Source organism: Procambarus clarkii, chromosome 82 (assembly GCF_040958095.1).
Source record: "Procambarus clarkii isolate CNS0578487 chromosome 82, FALCON_Pclarkii_2.0, whole genome shotgun sequence".
In the NCBI taxonomy this organism is placed as follows: Eukaryota; Metazoa; Arthropoda; class Malacostraca; order Decapoda; family Cambaridae; genus Procambarus; species Procambarus clarkii.
The window spans coordinates 11,500,072-11,524,052 of NC_091231.1; the positions used below are offsets into that span (position 1 = coordinate 11,500,072).

The 23,981-nt window shown below is 45.8% G+C and overlaps 1 protein-coding gene across 12 annotated transcripts in view; it reads right to left on the reverse strand.

Moving 5' to 3' along the window:
- zip (myosin heavy chain 10) overlaps positions 1–23,981 on the reverse strand; it is a 183,012-nt gene that overhangs the window by 93,264 nt on the left and 65,767 nt on the right. For all 12 annotated transcript variants that reach the window (XM_069316106.1, XM_045751937.2, XM_069316109.1 and 9 more), the window contains exon 2: positions 20,517–20,673. In XM_069316106.1, the coding sequence (XP_069172207.1) occupies positions 20,517–20,673 (157 nt within the window). The remainder of the gene's footprint in view (positions 1–20,516; positions 20,674–23,981) is intronic.

Genomic DNA, 23,981 nt, shown 5'->3' on the forward strand with positions numbered 1-23,981 from the left:
ATTATACCAATATCTTACACGCCTCGGTTCTTCCTGCCGATGATTGATTGATGAAGATTAAGCCACCCAAAAGGTGGCACGGGCATGAATAGCCCGTAAGTGGTGGCCCTTTTGAGCCATTACCAGTATCAACAGATGATACTGGAGATCTGTGGAGGTGGACTGCACCCTGCGTGACGGGAGATGTCTCCCGTTCATCCTGCCAACGGTACAGTGAATATAAAGCAATAACATGCGCTCACATGATAAAACTTTATCGCAGCACCAACTCTGAGATAGAGAAGTTCCTCTTGTCATGCGCTAAGCGTCGTAATGCATGAAATAGAAACAGGTGGCGCCCTCGCCATGGCATCTGAAGCAACGGAACAAGAAAATAGCAGGCGGCGGATGTGAAACCCTGGGATGAAGATACAAAGTGAAAGGTTGCCATCATTTCCTATCGTGCAGTACTGAACTTATCTGCCAGATGTTAGGGGGGGGGGGGGGGGGCCTGCTCCTTCACACCGAGACTAGCAGCAACACTGTATTAACCGCGCATTATGTTTTGGGAAATGCCACCAGCTCTTCATTGTAAGCTCATAGGTATGAAGGTACTAATACTTGACCATTATACGTGCTACCCCCCCACAGCCAGCTGGCCGGCCCCCTCCCCCCCCCAACAGCCAGCTGGCCGGTCCTCCCCACACACACAGCCAGCTGGTCGCCCCCCCCCACAGCCAGCTGGTCGCCCCCCCCCCACAGCCAGCTGCCCCCCCCCCCACACAGCCAGCTGGCCGGCCCCCCCCCCCCCCCCACAACCAGCTGGCCTCCTCGTCAGGCAACATGTACACCGTCAAGTTTTCAGTGGCAGCCACTCCACCCGGTGTTATCTATCCTTGCTCACCACTTACACCCTACAGAGAACAGAGCACAAACTGCTGACAACGATGCATCCTACACCCCAATCATGTGGGGAATGGGGGGCCGAGAAAGGTCAGAGGATCATCATCTGCTCGGGAGCTGAACCAGCAATATTAACTAAGGAAGTTACAGCACCATTGATCACTGAGCTTCATGGACATCAGCAAATACTGTAGGTTTCCACAGAATACAATGATGTAGAGAAACGTCAAATACAATAGTCAAGACTTGTCAATATTTTGTTCCTGCAAGGGATAGGAAACCACGTACAAAACTCAAGTCAAATCATAACAGAACGAAAAGGCAATGTAAAGGATTTGGGTGCACTCGTGTCGGAAGACCTTACTTTTAAAGAACACAATAAAGTAGCCGTCACAACTACAAGAAAAATGACAGGTTGGATAACAAGAACCTTTCACACTAGAGATGCTAGACTGATGATGATACTTTGCAAGACGCTAGTGCTCTCTAGGGTGGAGTACTGCTGCACAATGACAGGCCCTTTCAAAGCTGGAGAAATTGCTGACCTGGAGAGCGTGCTGAGATCCTTTACTGCTAGAATCCACTCAGTAAAACATCTAAACTATTGTGACCGACTAAAGAGCCCAAATCTGTATTCTCTTGAGCGCAGGCGGGAGAGATACATAATAATTTATCCGTGGAAAATATTGGAGGAGCTGGTCCCAAACCTGCACACAGAAATAACACCACATGAGACCAGGAGGCATGGCAGAATGTGCAGAATACCCCCGTTGAAATGCAGAGGTGCAACAGGTACTCAGAGAGAACTATCAACATCAGAGGCCAATCAGAGGCCAGAGATTGTTCAACACACTTCCAATACACATAAGGGATATAACTGGCCGACCCCTCACAGTATTCAAGAGAACTGGATAAGCACCTCCAAAGGATACCTGATCAACCAGGCTGTGACTCATACGTCAGGCTGCGAGCAGCCGCGTCAAACAGCTGTTCCGAGTAGCTGCATCTAACAACACACGCCTACCTGACCCCCCCCCCCCACGCCCACCTGACCCCCCCCCCAACAGGCACCAAGCACCCATAGTCTCCCAACTTAAGACAAGCGTGGTGATCGCTCGTCCACGTCATGGGGCAAGTTTCGAAAGCTGGAGCATCAGCTTCGACAAGGTAAGCATGAAGCAAACCACGATGACGCAACCATTTGGGCAAATGTGCAACGAAAGCAGTTACGCAAATGTGCCCAGCTGGTAAATTTCCTGCTAATTCCTGGCTCATCTTATCAACCCTCACTGAGCGAGGCATGTCAACAAGCTCAAGATTAACAACACGTAATTAGAGGTGCTTTACAAGCGTGCAGAGCATATGTATGCAACACGCACAACACGCGTCCTTGTAGAATGCAAGGTACTACACACCTGGCACAGCCGGTAACCTAATTTTTTATACATTTAATAATGTTAAGCAATGATGTAATTTGACAAGAAATAACGCCACTGGAGTAGGATCGAGAGGAACTGGGGTGGGGTAGGGAAGGGGGTGGATTATATTAACTTTTCTCCGTCACATATACCTGGATAACGGGCTATTCATGCCCATGCCAGATCTTGGGATGCGAAATTTTCATCAATCAATCAATACCTGGAGTGTTTGTAGTTCTACTCCAACCACAACTTAACTTGGTCCAACAGGTCAGTGTTTTGCCTTAGAGAAGGCCCACACATTTAATCCACCAGCAAGACCTGGTCCCCTATAGCCGCTCTCTGAACACTGCAAGCTGAACAACAAGCATATAAGAACATAAGAACATAAGAACAAAGGCAACTGCAGAAGACCTGTTGGCCCACACGAGGCAGCTCCTATTTATAACCACCCAATCCCACTCATATACTTGTCCAACCCGCGCTTGAAACAATCGAGGGACCCCACCTCCACAATGTTACGCGGCAATTGGTTCCACAAATCAACAACCCTGTTACTGAACCAGTATTTACCCAAGTCTTTCCTAAATCTAAACTTATCCAATTTATACCCATTGTTTCGTGTTCTGTCTTGTGTTGATACTTTTAATACCCTATTAATATCCCCTTTGTTATGTCCATTCACCCACTTGTAAACCTCTATCATGTCGCCCCTAACTCTTCGCCACGAATATTCATGTAAGAAAACCCTAGCAGGGTGTTAGTGACTTTGGCCAGTGACTAACGGTGGGCCTCTGGGGTCACCCAGGACGCCGGTTCGATAATGGAGCGTGTGTACGGAGACACTGAGACGAGGCTGTTACATAGTAACATTCGCAAGGTCTAACAACGGAAGGTAAGGTAATCATTAGGGTTAAGCGCAGTCTCTAGGACTAGCATATATCAGAAGGAATATGACATGACCTGCAATTAGACGACCGAGTGAAGGAAAGGTGCCCTAGAGGCACCTATACCTGGAGGTATGCTCCAGGTATAACCACCTGGTCTAACCACTTGCCTGCCAATCCGTCGCTGTACTGACTTGTCCTAACGTTTTCGTAATCTAACAGATAGTAATATAATATTTTGGAGCCGAATTCAAAAATACGCACCACAACAGACAATGAAACCTTAAGCAAAAAATGCAAATGAGTTCTGGGCTTACAACACGAGTCAACTTGAATTTGTTGGCCAGATATCACAATACAATTAACTAAGGCCTAAAGCCTTAGCAGATTTCTTCAATCTTTAAAAAAAAATAAAAAGTCAGCTTTCCAATTATCTAAAAAATGCGATTAAATTAAAACCAAAAATCACAAAAATTATTAAATCTTCCTCATTAAACATCCAAACACCTGGACGAAGTGAATATTAATTTAATTAAATCATTTATAAAACACGAAGACAAGAAGTTCAGTTTTTAATCACAAAGGTAAAATGGCCACAACCTCTTCACTTGAAAGAATGTCAATAAGCCTCAAAGACTAACCCATTTCACTTCATCTTGAGGGTGGCGGAACCCACCACAACCTATCACCAAGATGCTCTCACAAAAACCTTCCCCCTCCAAGATTAATTTAATAAAATCTTAATCCAATTAAAATAACCTCGATAAAAAAAGCTATGACATCACCCACCAACTGGAGGGTACCTGCTACACACTACATAATAGTTAATAATTTCAGAGACCCGATAAGCCGTTATTATGGCAACATTATCACTGACTTCACACCAGACGAATTGTGTGATAGATAATGAGGGGCACAATAAAACACGGTTGAACTAAACTAACTAAAAACTGAACAGGTGTTTAAACCAGCAAGCACAGCGAGGTCACAAGTGAACAGATATTAAGAGAAAGCAGATACCTGACGAGCAGACATACGAACTAAATAATAATAGAGGTCCGCCCACCTCTGCTCCAAGGAGGAACTAAAAAGAGCAGAGATTGTGGGTGTACGCTCACCACAAGATTTACACACATTGCCCTCACCACTGTATCAAATCATAACCCCAGACAATACTCAGAGTCAACGGGGAAAAAATTAAGATACTCCCGTCAACTTTCTACTCTCTTACAGCTTTTTGCGAGTTGAGAATTTGATTATAATTCAACACAAATAATCTAGTCTCCAAGGGGGGACTGGTGCATTCCTGAGTGGTACCCTGGGGATGGGGGGTTCACCAGCCCAGCCGACCCTCCTGCCTGCTGGCACCTCCCCCACCCCCTACACACCATCCACCAACACAAGTGTATTAACAATCATCCACAAGGGCACTCCTCTAGTGAGATAAGTGCATGCTCGTTAGAGGTAATGTTGCTCCACAAGTGTGCAAGCCCCTCACACACCCCCTCCCTCCACCCCCTCTCACACAAGTGTGCATCCCCTCCCCCACCACCTCCCATACAGATGTGCAGCCCTCCTCCCATCTTTCATACAAGTGCGCAGCCCTCCTCCCACCTTTCATACAGGTATGCAGCCCCCCTCCCACCTTTCATACAGGTGTGTAGCTTCCCCCCCACCTTTCATACAGGTGTGTAGCTTCCCCCCCACCTTTCATACAGATGTGCAGCCCCCCACCACCTCCCATACAGGTGTGCAGCCCCCCCACCACCTCCCATACAGGTGTGCAGCCCCCCCACCACCTCCCATACAGGTGTGCAGCCCCCCCACCACCTCCCATACAGGTGTGCAGCCCCCCTCCCACCTTTCATACAGGTGTGCAGCCCCCCCACCTCCCATACAGGTGTGCAGCCCCCCCCCACCACCTCCCATACAGGTGTGCAGCCCCCCCCCCTCACTTATTGCATAACCCCCTTCAGCCGCACCGCTGAGAAGTACGGCATAATTCTATTACGCAGTAATTATTAACTTACAAAGTCAACACTCCATTACTAAGGTTTTTTTTAAACGAAATAATTTGTTCACTGTACTTGTCAAAAATACCAGTTGTACTCCAGGTAAGACTGCAATACCTATGGTATAACAATTTCGTTGTTTACATAGAAATAATGTAGAGCAAAGCCGCTCTACATTAAGAAAATATAACTATAGGACCGTTGTCTGATATACGAGACCATTAAGGTAAAGCAAGCATCAGAAGGCGATACCTGCTTGACGGAGTTCTGGAAGGAGTTCTACTCCTCAAGCCTGACCCGAGAACAGGCTTGACTTGTGGGAGCCTGACCCACCAGGCTGTTGCTTGGAGTGGCCCGCAGGCCCGCCCACATATCCAGCGCGGTTGGTCCGGCGAAGAAAACTATCTAGTTTTCTCTAAGATGTCAACGATTGTTCCGGCAGTGCTAAGCCCGTGTGATTATATGGCGCTTGGAAGGTCTGGGATGAGGTAGTGAAAGGACGTTATCAGACAACTTGGACCATCGGGGATCGAGCGCCGACCTGCAAGGCAGTAAATGTAACAATTTAATCCTACCGCATCAACGAGAAGTCTACGTACATGTGACTAATGACAGACGGGCTCACAACGACCCACATCTTAACTAGCAGCTTGCAGTAAGGAACGAGAACAAGGTACCTAAGACTGAGCACGAAGATGTAGGAGATTTGTTGTTTAAGATTCGCTACTTGGAACTTTTTGTTCTAAGTAGCACGGGCTATGGTGAGCCCGTAGTGGACTTACCTGGCACAGGAGCGGGGCTGTAACTGCATGTAGGAGAGGAGGCAGCAGGAGCCACGACGTGCTGGGGTCCCGGGTGGGCGTGATTCAGCGGCACCTCGCCCCATCGGCCACGCCCATACATGGATTAATGCCAGACCTCAACCACCTGTTGCTCTCCTTCATAATGCAGGCACCATTTTCCCGGCGAACTATTTAATTGTACATCTAATATACAGCAGTAATATATGTATAGCTTGTATGATGTACACAATGTTAATACATCCATGGGTTTTAATTAGAAAGTTTTTTTAAAAATATAATTTGCATCTACACGATAACCCAGCGTCACTTCCCCCGCCGCTGGAGTCACGCCACACCCCCGAGTGCGACGCCCCAGTCCTCAGTTCAACGCTCCCATCTTTCCTCTAATTCCCATCAAAAACGGTTTTACAGAACCCTGGGGGCCAGATTCACGAATGCAGTTACGCAAGCACTTACGAACCTGTACATCTTTTCTCAATCTTTGGCGGCTTTGTTTACAATTATTAAACAATTAATGAGCTCCGAAGCACCAGGAGGCTGTTTATAACAATAACAGTTGAATGGGAACTTTTCATGCTTGTAAACTGTTTAATAAATGTAACCAAAGCCGTCAAAGATTGAGGAAAGATGTACACGTTCGTAAGTGCTTGCTTAAGTGCTTCCGTGAATCTGGCCCCTGACCGTTCTCCACCACACAGCGTTTCCAACGGTATTGCTAAATCTGATATCTTTGTCATCATTGTTCCTTAACTTGCCCCTTATTCCCATTATATTTAAGCTAGCAATAAGTCAAATATTTTCCTGTGTTTTGTCCATAACTTGTTTAAGAAAGCAATCGACAAAAAATCAGTCTTACCCTTCCCTATTTGTCCAGTTTATTCAACTAAAATTAAAGTCGCCTATAATGCAGTTTTAGACATTTCTGCTCAGATATTCCTTCAATTCTATCACAATTTGGTAGACTATATACATCTAGAATGACTAGATCAGCATTATTTGTATTTAAATCAATCTCGCTAATGTATATAGGTTAATTGTTGTCCACGTGACACTACACTTTAACATATTCTGGCATGAATACTGAACATCTTATTACACTGCATGAAGATGAATTCCAATTAAAACAACTAAAACTAAGTTGTGTTGCTTTAATTAAAATGGCATCATCCAAATATAATTACTCTTTATACTGTGTAATGGAAAGCACTCTTTTTCAGTACACTTTCTTTCAAGAAACTAATAATTCTTAAACTGAGAAAAATATCGAGGCTGTATAACAGGACCGAACTCTCATCCCTGGACCCCCAAGCACCCAACACTACCGACTAAGCCATGATGGGTTCTATCTGGTTGATACCTGGTTGATGGGGTTCTGGGAGTTGTTCTACTCCCCAAGCCCGGCCCGAGGCCAGGCTTAACTTGTGAGAGTTTGGTCCACGAGGCTGTTGCTTGGAACGGTCCGCAGGCCCACATACCCACCACAGCCCGGTTGGTCCAGCACTCCAATGGTTGGTCCACTGCTGCGATCGCAGCATTGTCTCATATACACATAACGTTCTTTTGATTCCCTTGTGCATTGTAGAACAGGCTCGCTTGCATTATGCATTCAATATCAGTCAACATGTATCGGTGCAACTTGACGGTACATCATGTAAGGTAACATTTAACGCCGTGTAAATATTCCCCCCGCAGTGAGCACCGATGCTTCAGTGAGGCAGGTTTATTGCAGGGAGCAAAAACGCGGACGTTAATCTTGCCGAGCCGGCGTGTGCAGCCCTCTAGGTCAACACTAGTCCACGATTTATACACTGCTAGCCCCCCACCCACTCCCACCTTCACTCCTACCTCTACATCCAGCTACAACTCCCCCAGCCATCCACCCTTCACTCCCACCTCTACACTCTAAGGCGCCCTCAGCCCTCCCTCAATCACCATAACGTCTACAGTACCGCCCAACTCCATATTAACCTCTGCCATTGCTCAGACCTGCGTTCTCTTGGCCAGGCATTATACCTGCTAAAGTATTATACTCTTCTATCCTTCAATTTCTTTATTATACACCCACTAATACCGAGACTTATCTCGAGACTTAGGTCGGGACTTCAACACATTTAACACTCTTTATTACAGAGGTACCCCGCAAGTCTTAAGATTATGCACACACTGAAGGCCCACAGTTTATCACAAGCCGTACTACTTGCACCTCGGACCACATCCAAAGATTGCCTAGTCAGCACTCGTGGTGGTGGTGGTGTCGTCTGAAACGCCTTCAGTCTACCATACAGCTTTTATATTCAAATGAGATCTGGAGAGGATTCTGGGAGTAGTTCTACTCCCCGAGCCTGACCTCAAGATCAAATTAAGATATACACGATTTTCAAGAGCATCAATTAGACAACTTGCCGTTTCTCCTGCTATGCTGCTGCTTATTGTGCAATGCTGCTGCTGCGACCAGGGACGTGATATTAACGCCCCCCACACACCAACCTGTTCTCACAAATTAAGCGTTAAATCTAAAGTGCCATTTGCCTAACCAGAAGCGCTCTAACCTGAACAACCCACTTAATCTATCGAGTTTATGTGCATTAGTCCGAGGTTGCGTCAATGTTTTTATGCTTTTAATTTTACTAAAACACCAGATTTTTGACGCTGGTCGATAGCGTCAATAATAATTGCGATGTATTAGGTGTGAGAAAGGTTGTGTACGTGTACACAGTGAGAAATATAAGACCGTTGCAAAGTATAAATGACGGGAAAGACGGAAAGCAAATTTAAAGTCTAAGAAGCGAGACCCGCAGTAGACTGCCACCAACAGGCAAACGCAATTACTGTACTATGCGAATTCCACTCCTGACAAACCTCAAAGTACGTCGTTCAACATGCGTGAACCAGTTGAAGCTGTAACTAATACCTCACACTCCAACACTTGCCGTCGCAACTTAAGCAGACCTTCAGCCTGCAGCACGACACCAGGAATGTTGCACGGAGTGTAAGGCACCACCGCCAAACGCTACCATAACAGAGCCAGCTTGTAAACTACCTGGTCCCAGAGGCCCCACTAGCGTAATGCACAACAGAGGGGCAGTGTGCCTCTCACGTCAGCGACGGAGGCTTCAACCACCGTGAAAGTTAACAAAAGGCTAATCTCTATGGTTTTGTTAATGTTTGTTAATGTTTTGTTAATGTTAATGTTGGCCCCGAGGCGGGCTTGGGAAGTAGAACTCTCAAAACACCATCCAGCAGGTACAATCCAGGTATTGTGTATTAGTCCTGAAGGCAAGCTGGCGCCTTACGCATATGCAGCGTCCTTATTCTACGGCGCTGGTTAAATGCCCGGGGAAGGGAGAGGGGGCTGTTGGAGGAATGATTAATTAACATGAGACTATATAGTCTCATGTTAATTAACCGGCCGGCATGACTATACAGTACCTGGAAGTTATGACAAGGAGCTGGGATACGAGAACGTTCCGAAGGATAGGTATAACGGTGCCCAATCACTTTGATCATCGGGGATCGAACGCAGACGTGCACGAATCAGAGTTGACGTCGAGGTTAAGGAAGACCTTTTCTTAGACCGTTACCTCTCCATGCAACCCGTTCTCGCAAATTTAATAAGTCAATATTGACTTATTAGTTGCGTGCATAGGTGACATACTTAACATAATAGTTTCCCTTGAAAAGCTTCATAGAAAACACCGACCTTACCTAACCTACTTAGTATGTTAAAATAAGCATCTTATAGCTTCATAATTACAATTGTTACTTAACCTATTATAGGTATAGGTTAGGTAATAATTGTAATTACGAAGCAATAAGATGCTTATCTTAACATACTAAGTAGGTTAGGTGAGGTCGGTGTTTTCTATGAAGCTTTTCAAGGGAAACTATTATGTTAAGTATGTCACCTATGCACATATTTAATAAGTCAATATTGACTTATTAAATTTGCGAGAACGGGTTGCTCCATGACACCGAGGCCGAACGTCCCCGCGGCCCGATCTCTGACCAGGCCTCTTGGCTGGTGGTCAGGTTAAACCAGGCTGTTCGACACGGCTGTTCTAGTCAGGCATATGAATCACAGCCTGGTTGGTCAGGTATCCTTTGAATGTGTTTATAAAGTTCTCTTTTGCCGACTTTGTTTTTAAACAACAAAGTAGCCGTCACAAATGCAAGAAAACGGCAAGTTTTTAATACCAAGCCAATCAAACAAGTTAAACCTGGAAAACGTATAGAGAACTTGCATTACCTTCTTGAGGTTATCTTGAGATGATTTCGAGGCTTTTTAGTGTCCCCGCGGCTCAGTCCTCGACGAGGCCTCCAACCTTAGTTCATTCAATAAAACATCTAAATTATGGGAACTGCTCAACATCCCTCAAACTATACATCCTGGAGCACGTGCAAGAAAGATTCACTAGATATCAACACTGCACTAAAATTATCCCCAGAGAGACCAGGAGGCACTGCAGAATGTGTAGAACAACCCCAGTGAACAGTCTGGCCGAGTCTACCATCATTATAGGTGATTATAATGCTAGGCATAGAGGAATATTGGTAATTCGCAGTTCAGTAATCGTAACCAATAACCATACCCAGACCACGGGATGGGTATGGGGTGCATAAAAGAAAAAAATTGTACGAGGTGCAACAGGTCTTCCAAGAGAATTCCATAGGCATTATGAACCGACTTTTTTAAACCCCTCTAAATATAAAAGGCATAACCAGCTGATCCCTTTCAGCATTCACGTGGGAACTTGATAACTCCCACCAAGGCGTACGTGATCAACTGGTCTGTGCGTCACACTTCAGAATGCGCGCAGCAGCAGCGGCGTCGTCAGACAGCTTGACTGACGAGACCATCTACCAAGAAACCTGGTCAGAAACCACTTGTCAGTGGGACACTACGCCCCGCACAAGCGTAAACAAAACACACATTATACCAACTTGTCATCGAGAAGTATTCCCCCCCCCCACATACAAATTCCTACCCTCTCTACAGTGTAAAACGCTGCTTGATGGGGTTCTGGAAGTTGTTCTACTCCCCCGAGCCCGGCCCGAGGCCAAGCTTGACTTGTGCAACAAAACCCAACATTGTGACTAGAGCAAGCACAGCCACAGGAAAATGTGTAAATACACTACAACATCACAATGGCGTGATGTATATTTGCGCGTCTGAGGCAACCCAGGACGCTGGTTCGATCCCCGTCCTGCTCCAGTGATTTTCACAAGCTAGTACTCACCAAGTTATGGTTGCGGGGGTTGAGCTTCGGCTCTTTGGTCTCGACTGTCAGTCAACTGGTGCACAGACTCCTGAATCTATTAGGCTCTATCCTATCTACATTTGAAACTGAATCGAGTCAGCCTCCACCACATCACTGCCTGATGCATTCCATCTTAGTATACTCCATAGTACAGTATAAATGTTTTCATGAAGCATTCTTTACGGAACTCGTGGATGAAGCAACAAGCTTATCACGAATATCTCTAGTATCAACGATACCACTACGAGTCTGCTCTTACTCACACTCATCATGTTTGTGTGTGTTTATATCCAGATGTCGAACTCCCTTCCCTTCCCTTCCCTTCCCTTCCCTTCCCTTCCCTTCCCTTCCCTTCCCTTCCCCTCCCCTCCCCCCCCCGGCACGTCAACTCTTGCCAACACGATAAAATATTTAGGTCGTGCAATGAGATGGAATTCGCATCCCTGGACTCTGACACACACGCAGACGCGCGCGCATGCGAGGCTGGCTATCAGAACAGCCTTCAGGAACCTGTGTAAGGAATCATTCAGAACTTTGTATACCACATATGTAAGACCAATCCTGGAGTATGCGGCCCCAGCATGGAGCCCGTAGCTTGTCAAGCACAAGACGAAGCTTGAAAAAGTTCAGAAGTATGCCACTAGGCTAGTGCCAGAACTAAGAGGCATGAGTTACGAAGAAAGGCTGCGATAAATGCACCTCACGACACTGGAAGAGTGAGAGAGACATGATTACTACCTACAAAATTCTCAGAGGAATTGACAGGGTAGATAAAGAAACTGTTTAACACGGGTGGCACGTGAACAAGGGGACACCTGTGAAAACTGAGTACCCAAATGAGCCACAGGGACGTTAGAAATAACTTTTTCAGTGTCAGTAGTTAACAGATGGAATGCATTAGGCAGTGATGTGGTGGAGGATGACTCCATACACAGTTTACAATGTACATATGATAGAGCCCAGTAGGCTCAGGAATCTGTACACCAGTTGATTGACAGTTGAGAGGCAGGACCAAAGAGCCAGAGCTCAACCTCCGCAAGCATAATTGTGTGATCACAATTAGGCGAGTGTACACACGCACGCACGCGCTGGACCATGATAAACTCCAGGGAGGGGATGTACCTGGGATGCTCCCGGACGCAGGTTCGAATCCTCGTCACGGCCCTTGTGGATTTGTTCCAGGGAGGGGAGTTTGATCCCATTGCATGTTCTAAATATTTTCTCGGGTACATCACGTCCTAATGATTTCACGAACGGTTTAAAGACTGTCCCGGTACAACAAATAATATTACTGTACCTTCACCGCTTGTCACACTTGCCAGAAAACGTACCTGTTGAACAAAAAAAACAAAATGAATAAATATATTCATCCATACAGAACACATGAACATAAAATTAAAAGCAGAAAGCCCACTGACCCGTCGAGGCCAACAGACCTCAAACCTTAGACATAGCTGAAAATCTTAAAATAGTTAAAAACTGTATACTGTACTAGACACACTGGTTCGATCACTAGGAATCTATCACCCGGGGTCAGGTGTTCTCAATGTAAAGAGACTGGCACAGTAGCACCACCGAACGGGCTCGCCATAGCCCGTGCTACATGGACACTTCGTTCTGAGTAGCTAAATCTGAAGGCCTCCTGGTGAGCACCTTATATATTCACGTTGTGCGAAACAAAAACGTGCGGTACAGTGTTAATATTATTAGAGTACAGTAATAATATTACTGTACCAGTACTGTGCACTGCCCAGTACTGTTATTATTTCTACAAGACAAAATACCACCTTACTTTACCACTACTCTAATACAAATATTCACCATTTATTAATCTACCCTTCACTGTAGATTATATAAAATTATTTATTTAAAAAGTACATACGTTTGTTAAATAATTCCTCGGTAATGTACATTATACAAAGCCACTAATAAATACCCAGTGTGTTTCAAGCATAAAATGGCTTGCCTGTGATTCCATTTTCTTGTAAAGTATCTAAACTGTGCCAATGATTCCGTGCTGTCTCTTCAGCATTGTCAAGGCTGCATTAAATTACACAGATTGCTTTGCCGTGCGTCCCAGCCCGCCCGCAAACATCCTCCAGTGATGTTTGGTTTGGCTGTCATGCCTGACTTCTTGGCGTGTGTAGCCACGACCAACAACCAATCTACTATCAATGCGTCCCATTCCAGCCAACGATGCTTCACTTTCCATATCGACCCGTCTCGTTTCGTTCCATCCAACGACGCCTTCCCTTCCATTGTGACCCGTCCCACCCCATGCTAAGCGGTCGGCTGTGTCACACCGGATACCCTCAACAACCCTCCCGTTTGGTCGTCAATTGCAACCTAATGGCCGGAAAGCCGACAGGAGGGAAGGAAACTATCAGGAGAAGTATCATGCCATATATAGCATTGGGAAGGGATCAGGACAAGGATTTCTGGGATTGGACGGGGAGGTGGGGGACAGGACAAACGATTGGGCAAGTTTCCTCTCGCATTATTTCTCCGTTGGTCTATAGTATAAACAGAAACCTGGGAGTCGGGCAACTGTTGTGGGGACTGCATTCTGGGGAGGGTCAGTAGTTGGCCTCGGGATGGGGGGGGGGGGCAAGATAAGCCTAAGTACAGGCTTCCTGTCCTTGACCACAATGATATTCTTGTGTGTTCTCGGTCGCTATAATGACGCCTGATCACTGAAGAAAAAAATGCACGTTCAAAATTCACAGTCTGGCAATTATAGGGAATGCATGAAGGCTATCAATAACCCTATACAATGCATGGAGGCTATCAATAACCCTATACAATGCATGGAGGCTATCAATAACCCTATACAATGCATGGAGGCAATCAATAACCCTATACAATGCATGGAGGCTATCAATAACCCTATACAATGCATGGAGGCTATCAATAACCCTATACAATGCATGGAGGCTATCAATAACCCTATACAATGCATGGAGGCTATCAATAACACGCTTCCTTAATAATTATTCTGATGAAACTGGTTTACCTCTTCCATAGATGACTTCTTGATGTCATCAACACTTCATCAACTGCCTCGTTCCATCAACGACTCAATTACCGACCCCATCCATTAATGACCAACACCCCCTCCCGCTAACTACCCAACACATCAACAGCCTGGTCACCTAGTGCCACGGCCACCATACTAGAACCGTCGGAACAAAAGTAGCCTTAAAGAAAAAAGTATGCACTTGCCTGCAAGAAGTGACAGACCAATCAAATCTTAGTAGATATGTAGGCCTGCAGGCCGCTCAAGGCAACAGTCTGTTGGATGAGCGGGCAACAGTCTGTTGGATGAGCGGCCAACAGGCTGTTGGGTTTTACTCCCCAAGCCCGGGCTTGGGGAGTAAAACCCCAAGCAGGTCATTTTTTGCCTCTACCTTATATCTTCCGTTATGGAGTGGTGCTATCTCTGTTTTTAGTATGTCAGGAATAACGCTAGTATCTAGCCTCTGTAAAAAATGTGAAGGGCCTGCGACAATGGATTTTTACAGTTCTTGATGAATATGGAGTACAAAATACTCGCACGAACAATTTAGCAAGGGTAGTACACGAACAAGTGGATGTCAATGGAAGCCTTGGAGAGTAGAACTCCCAGAACCATCTCCAGGTACAGGTTCAAGTAACCAAGTACCCAAATGAGCCAAAGGCATTCAAAAAATTTCAATGTCAGCTGTGAACAATTGGAATGCGCTAAAAATTGAAGTGGAGGAACCAGACTCCATACATAGTTTTAAATGTAGATATAACAGCCCAATAGGCTCCCAAACATATACACGTCGATTACGAATCTAAAGACGGGGCCCAAGAACTGCAGCTCACCCCCCAAAAATACAATTAGACGAGTACCACACGCAGGCATGAGGCAGCCACTCAACATAATTGTTTATTGTTGGATAGTGATGGGAGACGCCAGCGGGGTGCGGGTGGCATCTTTGGGATGGTGGTTAGCCCAGCAGGGACGAGGTGGCTGGAAAGGGATTGCGAGTAATCAGGCGAGAGATTAAAGAGGGTTAGAACTAGCAAAACTGGGCCAAATACATATTGAGATTTGCATCTATATACTATGTACCTGTATTGCATCTGGATGGGGTTCTGACAGGTTTTTTTTTCCACTGCAAGGCCGGCCCGGAGCCAGGTTTGACTTGGGAGAGCTTGGTCCAACAGGCCGTTGCATGGAGCGGCCCGCGGGCCCACAACAGCCCAGTTGGTTCGGCACTTCTCACAGAAAACTGTCAGACTTTCCACTTTTGTCCCAGCAATATTTCTTATAATTCCTGGAAGGATATTGAACAACCGTGGACCTCTGATGTTCATACAATGTTCTCTGATTGTGCCTATGGCACCTCTACTCTTCATTTCCTTCCATATCGTTCACCCTCAGCATGTTATTTTCCTGTGTAAATTTGGGCCCTGGCCCTCCAGTATTTTCCATGTATATGTTGCGATGCCTCTCTCGTCTCCTTTCTAGATTACATTTTCGAGTTTTCAGACGATTTCAATAATTTAGGTGCTTTATCGTGTCTATGGTGTGTATGTCTCTGATTTCAGATTTCTGAAATCTCAGATTTCAGCCATCTCTCCAGCTCTGAAGGGGAAAGCGAGTATGGAGCAGTACTCAAGACGGGACAGCAGCAGTAATTTGAATAGAATGAGCATTGCGATGGGATCCCAGGATTTGAAGGTTCTCGTAATCCATCCTATCTTTTCTCTACCTGACACAATATTTGCTTGGTTATGCTCCCTAAACGTTAAGTCGTTAGACATAATTTTTCCCAGAGTCTTTACATGTTGCTTTCCTACTATGGGCAAACTTGATTGTGTCTTGTACCCTGTATTTTGTTTAATATCTTCATTTTTACCATAGCCAAGTACCTGGAGTTTTAGCAATGTAAAGCATGTTATTTTCCGATGCCCAGTCGAAAACTATATTAACATCAGCTTGTAGTTTTCAATGTATTGTACAGAAGTAATGTTCATCAACTATTAGCGTGCTTTAATCATCAATCTGACTTATTACAAGTGATACTCGAAGACTACTTTACCAGTCCGTCAAACTACCTTCAAGGTGCATTTTTAGTGTAAATTTAATGCAGGGATATTTAACAAAAGATTCAAAGTTCAACAACTTCCATCGAGATACAGAATTTCATATCAGTTAAATTCTGATTTTGTCAAAGTCTTGAAATTTAGACAGAAAAGTTTCCCCATAATTATTTACACAATTTTGTGAGCACTAAGAACTAGCTAGAACCAAAATAATGTTAAATAAAACCTATTATACAAGTCTATCTTTCTATTATGCAATTATAGACAAACTTTAAATTTTGGTAATCAGCGGGAGTGATGGGCAAAACCCAAATCTCTTAAGTTGCGACATAGAAAAACGTCAATTGACTTGAGCCGCACCGACCTCTGAAACCCCGCATTCATCATTTTTTTTTCATACAAAGGTCATTGTGGCAGGTAAGCGCCGGGCCGATGGTGGTGACCAGATTGATGGTGCGAGTCTCGCACCTGCACCATCAGGGGCAGAAGAAGGATGATGGAAGTCTTGAGTGTTATAGGAAGGGTGGGAGCCACCACCTTTGGTGTTATAGCTATAGCTCCTATAGTTATAGCTCCTTGGGAGATATAACCGCTTTACTTCTCTTTTTGTTCCTTGTCCTTTGTAGGAGTAGGTTTTCGGAACTTTATTAGTTTGAAAACTTTTTCAGCGTCAGTAGTTAGTAAATGGAATGCACTAGGAAGTGATGTGGTGGAAGCTGACTCCATACACAGTTTCAAATGTAAATATGATAGAGCTCGAGAAGCTCGGGAATCTGTACACCAGTAGATTGACGGTTGAGAGGCGGGACCAAAGAGCCAAAAGCTCAACCCTCGCAAGCACAACTAGGCGAGTTCAACTAGGTAAACACACAAAGAGAGAGGGGGCACCCAAGACACTGGCTCCCAAAAACATATGCAAATCGTGTGTCTGTGCATAAAAACCTCCGAATTGCCAAAGTCCACCAATTGGCTACTAAGAAGCCACAACACCTGGTCACACGCGCCAATTTAAGATCATGGATGACAATATAATTCACACCTAATTGTTTGATGCCAATCTGTAACCATAGCCTTTCACTGTACGATGGGCCATTACGCTCCAACCCACAATTCCCTAGAGACTTAAGGTGTCTCTCGAGTACAATATTCAACACGATGCACCCTCTCCAACTAAACTTTTTCGCTGCCTGTGTATCACTAAACGGCGATGCAAAAACCAGTTAAAGGTATGATCTTTCTCTCTCTCTCTGATTTACATAGGAACATAAGAACGACGATAACTGCAGAAGGACTATTGACCGAAACGTCTTCGTCCCTTCACCTTCTAGTGTGTGGTCTGGTCAACATACTTCAGCCACGTTATTGTGACTCATCTCATCGCCTGCAACAATATTGGATAATGTCCCGTTCATACTGGAACTGATGATTTAACCCACGTCCAGGCCACTCGAGATAGTGAGTGGCCCCACAGGTAAATTCAGGTATGTTTATCAAGTCAAATGGCGAGACGGGAGCATTAGAGGCTAGAGATGATATTGGCATACAATAGTGGGACGGAGAAAGAAAAGGGGGGTGGCCTGTGGACTAACGAGCCTGGACAGCAAGACAAGATGGAGTTGGGTGGTCTTGTGTGCCAAACAGACAATGGAACACCATTAATAAACCTTGACGGCTGTGATCCAGACAGCAGCCTCTGGCCCACCCCGCCATCCACAGCGAGAAGCCGTCATCCAATCGCCATTCTCTTCTAGTCCAAGCCCTTACTGCTGCTGCCACCACATCGTCTCAGCCCTCGCCATCTGTACCTCTTGTTGTTTTCTGGGATCAATGTCCCCGCGGCCCGATCTCTGACCTGACCTCCAGGTACCACATTCACCCCTCTACTCTCATTCTCCTTGTTCTATCCGATCTTGTTCAAAGTAGTCTTCACCACCACCAATAAACAAAAACAATATAGCCGTTGCGTGAGAGAGTAGTTTATAAACAGGACGTTCAAAGCAAACCCTTCCATAAATATTATGGTTGCCACGCTTCCCGGAAAAAAAATCCTACAAAACTCCAATTTACAAACTGCGGAGAAGTGTAAAACAACCAACGTGGTTTATAGTTGTCCAAGATAAGCAACACAAAACTCAAACCAACAAAGTCAAAACCCTACCCATATAGTGTTAGTGTTATCTTGAGGTTATCTTGAGATGATTTCGGGGCTTTTTAGTGTCCCCGCGGCCCGGTCCTCGACCAGGCCTCCACCCCCAGGAAGCAGCCCGTGACAGCTGACTAACACCCAGGTACCTATTTTACTGCTAGGTAACAAGGGCATAGGGTGAAAGAAACTCTGCCCATTGTTTCTCGCCGGCGCCTGGGATCGAACCCAGGACCACAGGATCACAAGTCGAGTGTGCTGTCCGCTCGGCCGACCGGGTCCCTAGTGTGCAGTAGTTTTATTACGGATTCAATAGCCATGGTGTGGGCGGTGGTGGGAAGGTTACATACAGGCACATTATGGGGTCCAGCAATGTGAGCCGTAATATTTTCTACAGCGGCCCCTAATTTGCATCTGTGGTGAACTAGTTGAGAATTTTAATTTGCCAATCAACCACCCCAACACCCATGAAGAGGGTGGTGGGGTCAAGTTTAGTCACGTGCACACACTCCATAAAGTGCACACACCCCCTGTACATTGCCTTATAATACAGCAATATCAATTATTTTAATTATTTTACATTCGAAGAGACTTCGGAAAATACTGATTTGAGTTCTGAAGACGTTGTCAGTTCTATATGTAAGGGTCGCCAAATTGTTTCAATCGTAGGTCAAACAAATGTGCCTGGCCTGAACCTTTAGTGGGTTCTGGAAGTTCTTATACTCTCCGAGCTCATGTAGGTTTGGTCCAACAGACTGTTGCTTGGAGCGTCCCACAGGCCCGCATATCTACTACAAACCGGTTGGACCGCCACTTCTTGCAGTAAACCACATACGAATGTGGGTGAAATGTGGGCCAATCAATATACGCCTGCAGTTTCCACTATTCCTATGTACTTAATGATAAAAACAATTTTGGTTGTTATCAGAATGTAAGGCTCAGGTCTGGAGCCTCGGCGCATCATTCATCATATGTTGATGGTCAGAGATAAGCATGACGGGTTGGAGAGTGGCGTTCCCGGCCTGGTAGTGCGGGCCTGGTTTATCACTGCCATCCCTGACACATCACACGTCCAAAACCATCAGTTATGGCTACAGTCATACACAAGGAGGCTCAGGCTATACAAACGGACACTTAATTATTTATAATGACTTGCCCGCTAGATCATAACTAGTGCAATGCAAACTGATTCATACGTCAGAATGCGAGCAGCGGCGTCTAACAGCCTGGTTGACCAGACCACCAACCAGGAGGCCTGGTCAGAGAATGGGCCGCGGGGTGCATTGATTCCTGGAACCGTCACAAGGTAGGTACTTCACCTTATCTTGCAGTTACCTTGCGTTGATTTCGGGGATCAACGTCCCCTCGGTCCGGTCTCTGACCAGACTTCCTGGACTGAGTATAACCGAGTTCTTGTAGCCCACTTACGGCCTCTGCTCACAACCGAGGGACCTGGGTTCAATCCCTGGGCATTGTAGAAACGGTTATGCACATTTCCTTTCACTTAGCTGTAAAATTCGTACCCAGCTGTCGGAAAATTGTTGTGTTGCATCTTGGGGAAAGGTCAGCAGATGGCCTGAGTAGGGTAGGATTGGGGGGGGGGGGGGGGGGGAAGACTTTGATAGGCCTATGCACAGGGAATTATCACCCGTTACAGTGCTAATAATTGTACTAACAAGATATTTTTAAGACCATTGTGGTCTAATCTGTGACGTTCCTGAGAAGCCTAGCTATTTTTTTTTTTGGCGCGGGGGGGGGGGGGGGTGAATCAATGTCCCTGAGCCCGATCTCGATCCAGGCATGCTGGTTGGACGTCTGGTCAGCCAGATTGCTAGTCGCCGCTGATTGTGGGTTCGATTCAACCTAGAACTGGTAAACATTACCATGACAGGATGAACAACCCAGCGGGTTTTCTTCCTATTGGGGAGTGTTGTACATGCTGCTATGGCGGTGTGTCCACTCAAGATGAGTAGCGCTGCCCAATAAACTCGCCCCTCGGGGCAAAATTTAAAAAAAAATTACCAGTGTGCGACTTACCTTGCAGCATGGATCTGTAGGCACAGTCTGTGATGGCGAACACGTGCGGTGGCATTTCGTGTCGCTTCTTGCCTTTGTACATTTCAATCACCTTCTCCGTGTAGATGGGCAGCCGGCGGTATGGGTTCACCACCACGCAGAAGAGGCCGGAGTACGTCTGTAAGCAAACATATATATTATCTATCTATCTATACCTCCTACATATTCATTGGTGTATATATACATAAAACAAATTTCTTTGAATGTGGAAGTGTACATAAATAGTCATGTCATCACTATTCCCCTTATGTCATCACTAATTCGCTCACAGGCGATACATTTGGAACACCTCTTACCTGCATACCTTAAAAAAAACTATTAGTATCTACTGGTTTTGGACATGCAAGGGTTCGTTAAAGATTGTTAATCTTTCGTAAATTTTGCTAGTCACGACTTTAATCGTCGGAAGTCAAAGTTAACAAAGGAAGGCCTACCTGGAGAGGTTTCGGCAGTTGTACCCCGAGCTCGGCCAGGGGTCAGGCTCGCCCGGGCATATGGCAATGTGATCAACAGAAACGAGGGCCATTAAATAGCTAAACATAAGTATATGACAAACACAAAGGGAATACATGATACAGGAAATTAAGCTAACGCATCTATCTCTAAGCAATTAACAAATAATGAACAGAATACAGTTCATTACAGATTACAAAGGCACTTACTGCAATATTTCACAAATTTTGTAATTCTTCGCTAGTACAGATACATCTTTTAATTCTATGTTTAAGCTAATACACAAGCCACGACTCAAAAGCCACCTTAAGAGTGATTTGTCCCATTACAAATGTCTGTCAACGAATGCTCGCATAAGCTCTGACAAACAAATTGTGACACCAGCTCTTCACATATGTCAGTTGCTTAATTTAGAAACTGTACTTGTGGTCGATCTCGAACCCATTGTTGATGTGACGACTTATATTGAATTTTGTAACTAGCTCAACAAGATTGTAACTTGCTTAGCTAAATGAATTGTGGGGTTCAGTCCCTGAGCCCATTATGTGCCTCGGTAACCCTTTCCACTACCGCCCACAAGATGGGTATGGGGTGCATAATAAATGAACTAAACTAAAAAAAAAAACTAAACTAAGCTCTGCCTCATTTGCTCTTCTCCCACAATGTTTCACTCAAAATCTCTCTCAAAGCCTTAGGCCAACCTCTACAGGGCCCAGCCACTCACATACAACCCATGAGTTAAACACAAAATGATTGTTCAGACCAGCATTTTTTTTTGGTGGTAAGGGGGAGGGGTGCGGGGGACCTATTTTGAAAATAGGTCTCACCCTCCACCAAGCGTTCTTACTAATGGTAGGTGATTACCGCTGACAGCTTTCGTACACACCCAGACTTAAACCTGTATCCTGGCCCCAGTACCACTCACACTATAGTACACCAACCCCAGAAATTGCTATGCAAATAGGTGAAATGACTTCTAACGAGACCAACAGACATAGCAGAATGTTCAATACAGCCCTAGTATAGGAGCATCCCGTCGTTTTGAGCACTCGCATCACTAAACTCGTGTGCTAAATTACCCCGAACCTAACCGTGGACCCGCGAATAGAAAACGGGACATCGTCAATTTTAACAGCTATATTTAATTTTAACAATATTTGCCCACGGGTTTGTAACGTTCATTAAATACAATGGGCATTAATAAGTGACAACAGAGTTTACCTGGATAGGGTTACCAGAGTTATTCTACACTCTGGTGTATTCTACACACCTGGTTGTTGTTGCTTTAGGTTTAGCTACTCAGAACGAAATGTCCATGTAGCACGGGCTATGGTGAGCCCGTAACGATCAACACACCTTAAGCCAGGCCTTTTATACCTCAAAAAGGAAATTTAATCAACAGGAGTGTGGTGGTCTACCGGACTACGGGAACCAACCATGTGGTTGACAGGAGCCTTCAACCCGAGGTTCATACCGAGACCGGGCCATAGAGACAATGATCCACGGAACCGCTTCAAAGTACTTGTGTTTAATACACAGTTGTTGCTGGCTACGGCGAAGCTCTGGGGCCATCTAAATCACCAACAGGTACTTAACACATGTCAGCCTAGACCGATACAGTAACAGCCCACTTCACACACTTGGCATGAACCACCCCCCCCCCCCACGAACTGGGTGCGTCCTGAGCACACACCCCCACCCCGCACCCCAATGAACTGGGTGCTTCATTGGCACCTCCCACCCCTCCACCTCAAAGAACTGGGTGCGCCCCAATCCTCCTAACACGTGTGGTGGACCAATAGACTGGTGGGCGTGTGGTGGACCAATAGACTGGTGGGGCGTGTGGTGGACCAATAGACTGGTGGGGCGTGTGGTGGACCAATAGACTGGTGAGGCGTGTGGTGGACCAATAGACTGGTGGGGCGTGTGGTGGACCAATAGACTGGTGGGGCGTGTGGTGGACCAATAGACTGGTGGGGCGTGTGGTGGACCAATAGACTGGTGGGGCGTGTGGTGGACCAATAGACTGGTGGGGCGTGAGAGACCCAATAGACTGGTGGGACGGCAGGGAGCGTGGAGACCAAGAGAGAGACTGGTGGGACGGTGTTCATTATGTAAACACCCGTGTGGATGACGTCACCCCCACACTCAAGTCTCACCAGCAAACATCCGCCTCCCACAACGCTCTCCCCCACATTCCCTAGCGCCACTCCTACCAGCGGAGGTCTCATCGCACCAGCCTCACCACACAGCGCTGCTCGAGTTGAGGTAAATTTAAATTTTGTCCCGAAGGGCGAGTTTATTGGGCAGCGCCACTCATCTTGTGAGTGGACATACCGCCATAGCAGCATGTACAACACTCCCAATAGAAAGAAAACCCGCTGGGTTGTTCATCCTATACTACCTGCTTGATGGGGTTCTGGGAGTTCTTCTACTCCCCAAGTCCGGCCCGAGGCCAGGCTTGACTTGTGAGAGTTTGGTCCACCAGGCTGTTGCTTGGAGCGGCCCGCAGGCCCACATATCCACCACAGCCCGGTTGGTCCGGCACTTTTTAGAAAACACTCTTTTCACAAGAGAAAGTACAACAAAGTTTTCTCTTGTACAGTACCTAGCAAGGGGGTTATAAATCTCCTAACATGTTCTGGAACTGGGTGCCAATGTTCATTAGGCTACCGCATTTGTGGTGCCTAGGTTTAATTTCCCACAAATCCGTGACCGAGTTACAAGGACAGTGATATAATTACAGTATTGTAGGCAATGTTAGGAGTGTATCACGAGATCCAGATCCTCTTCCAAGAATTTCACCGCCCCATCCTTCTTCCTCCCATATCCTCTCCAAGCTCTTTGGACATCAAAGCTCAAAGAGTTACGAAATTTACAGTGGAAGTTTATGGTATATTTGCTACTGTATTTACGATAGCCTCGAGTTTGCTGCCTAGGCAAGCATTTATGATACTTTGGAATAATTTTGGG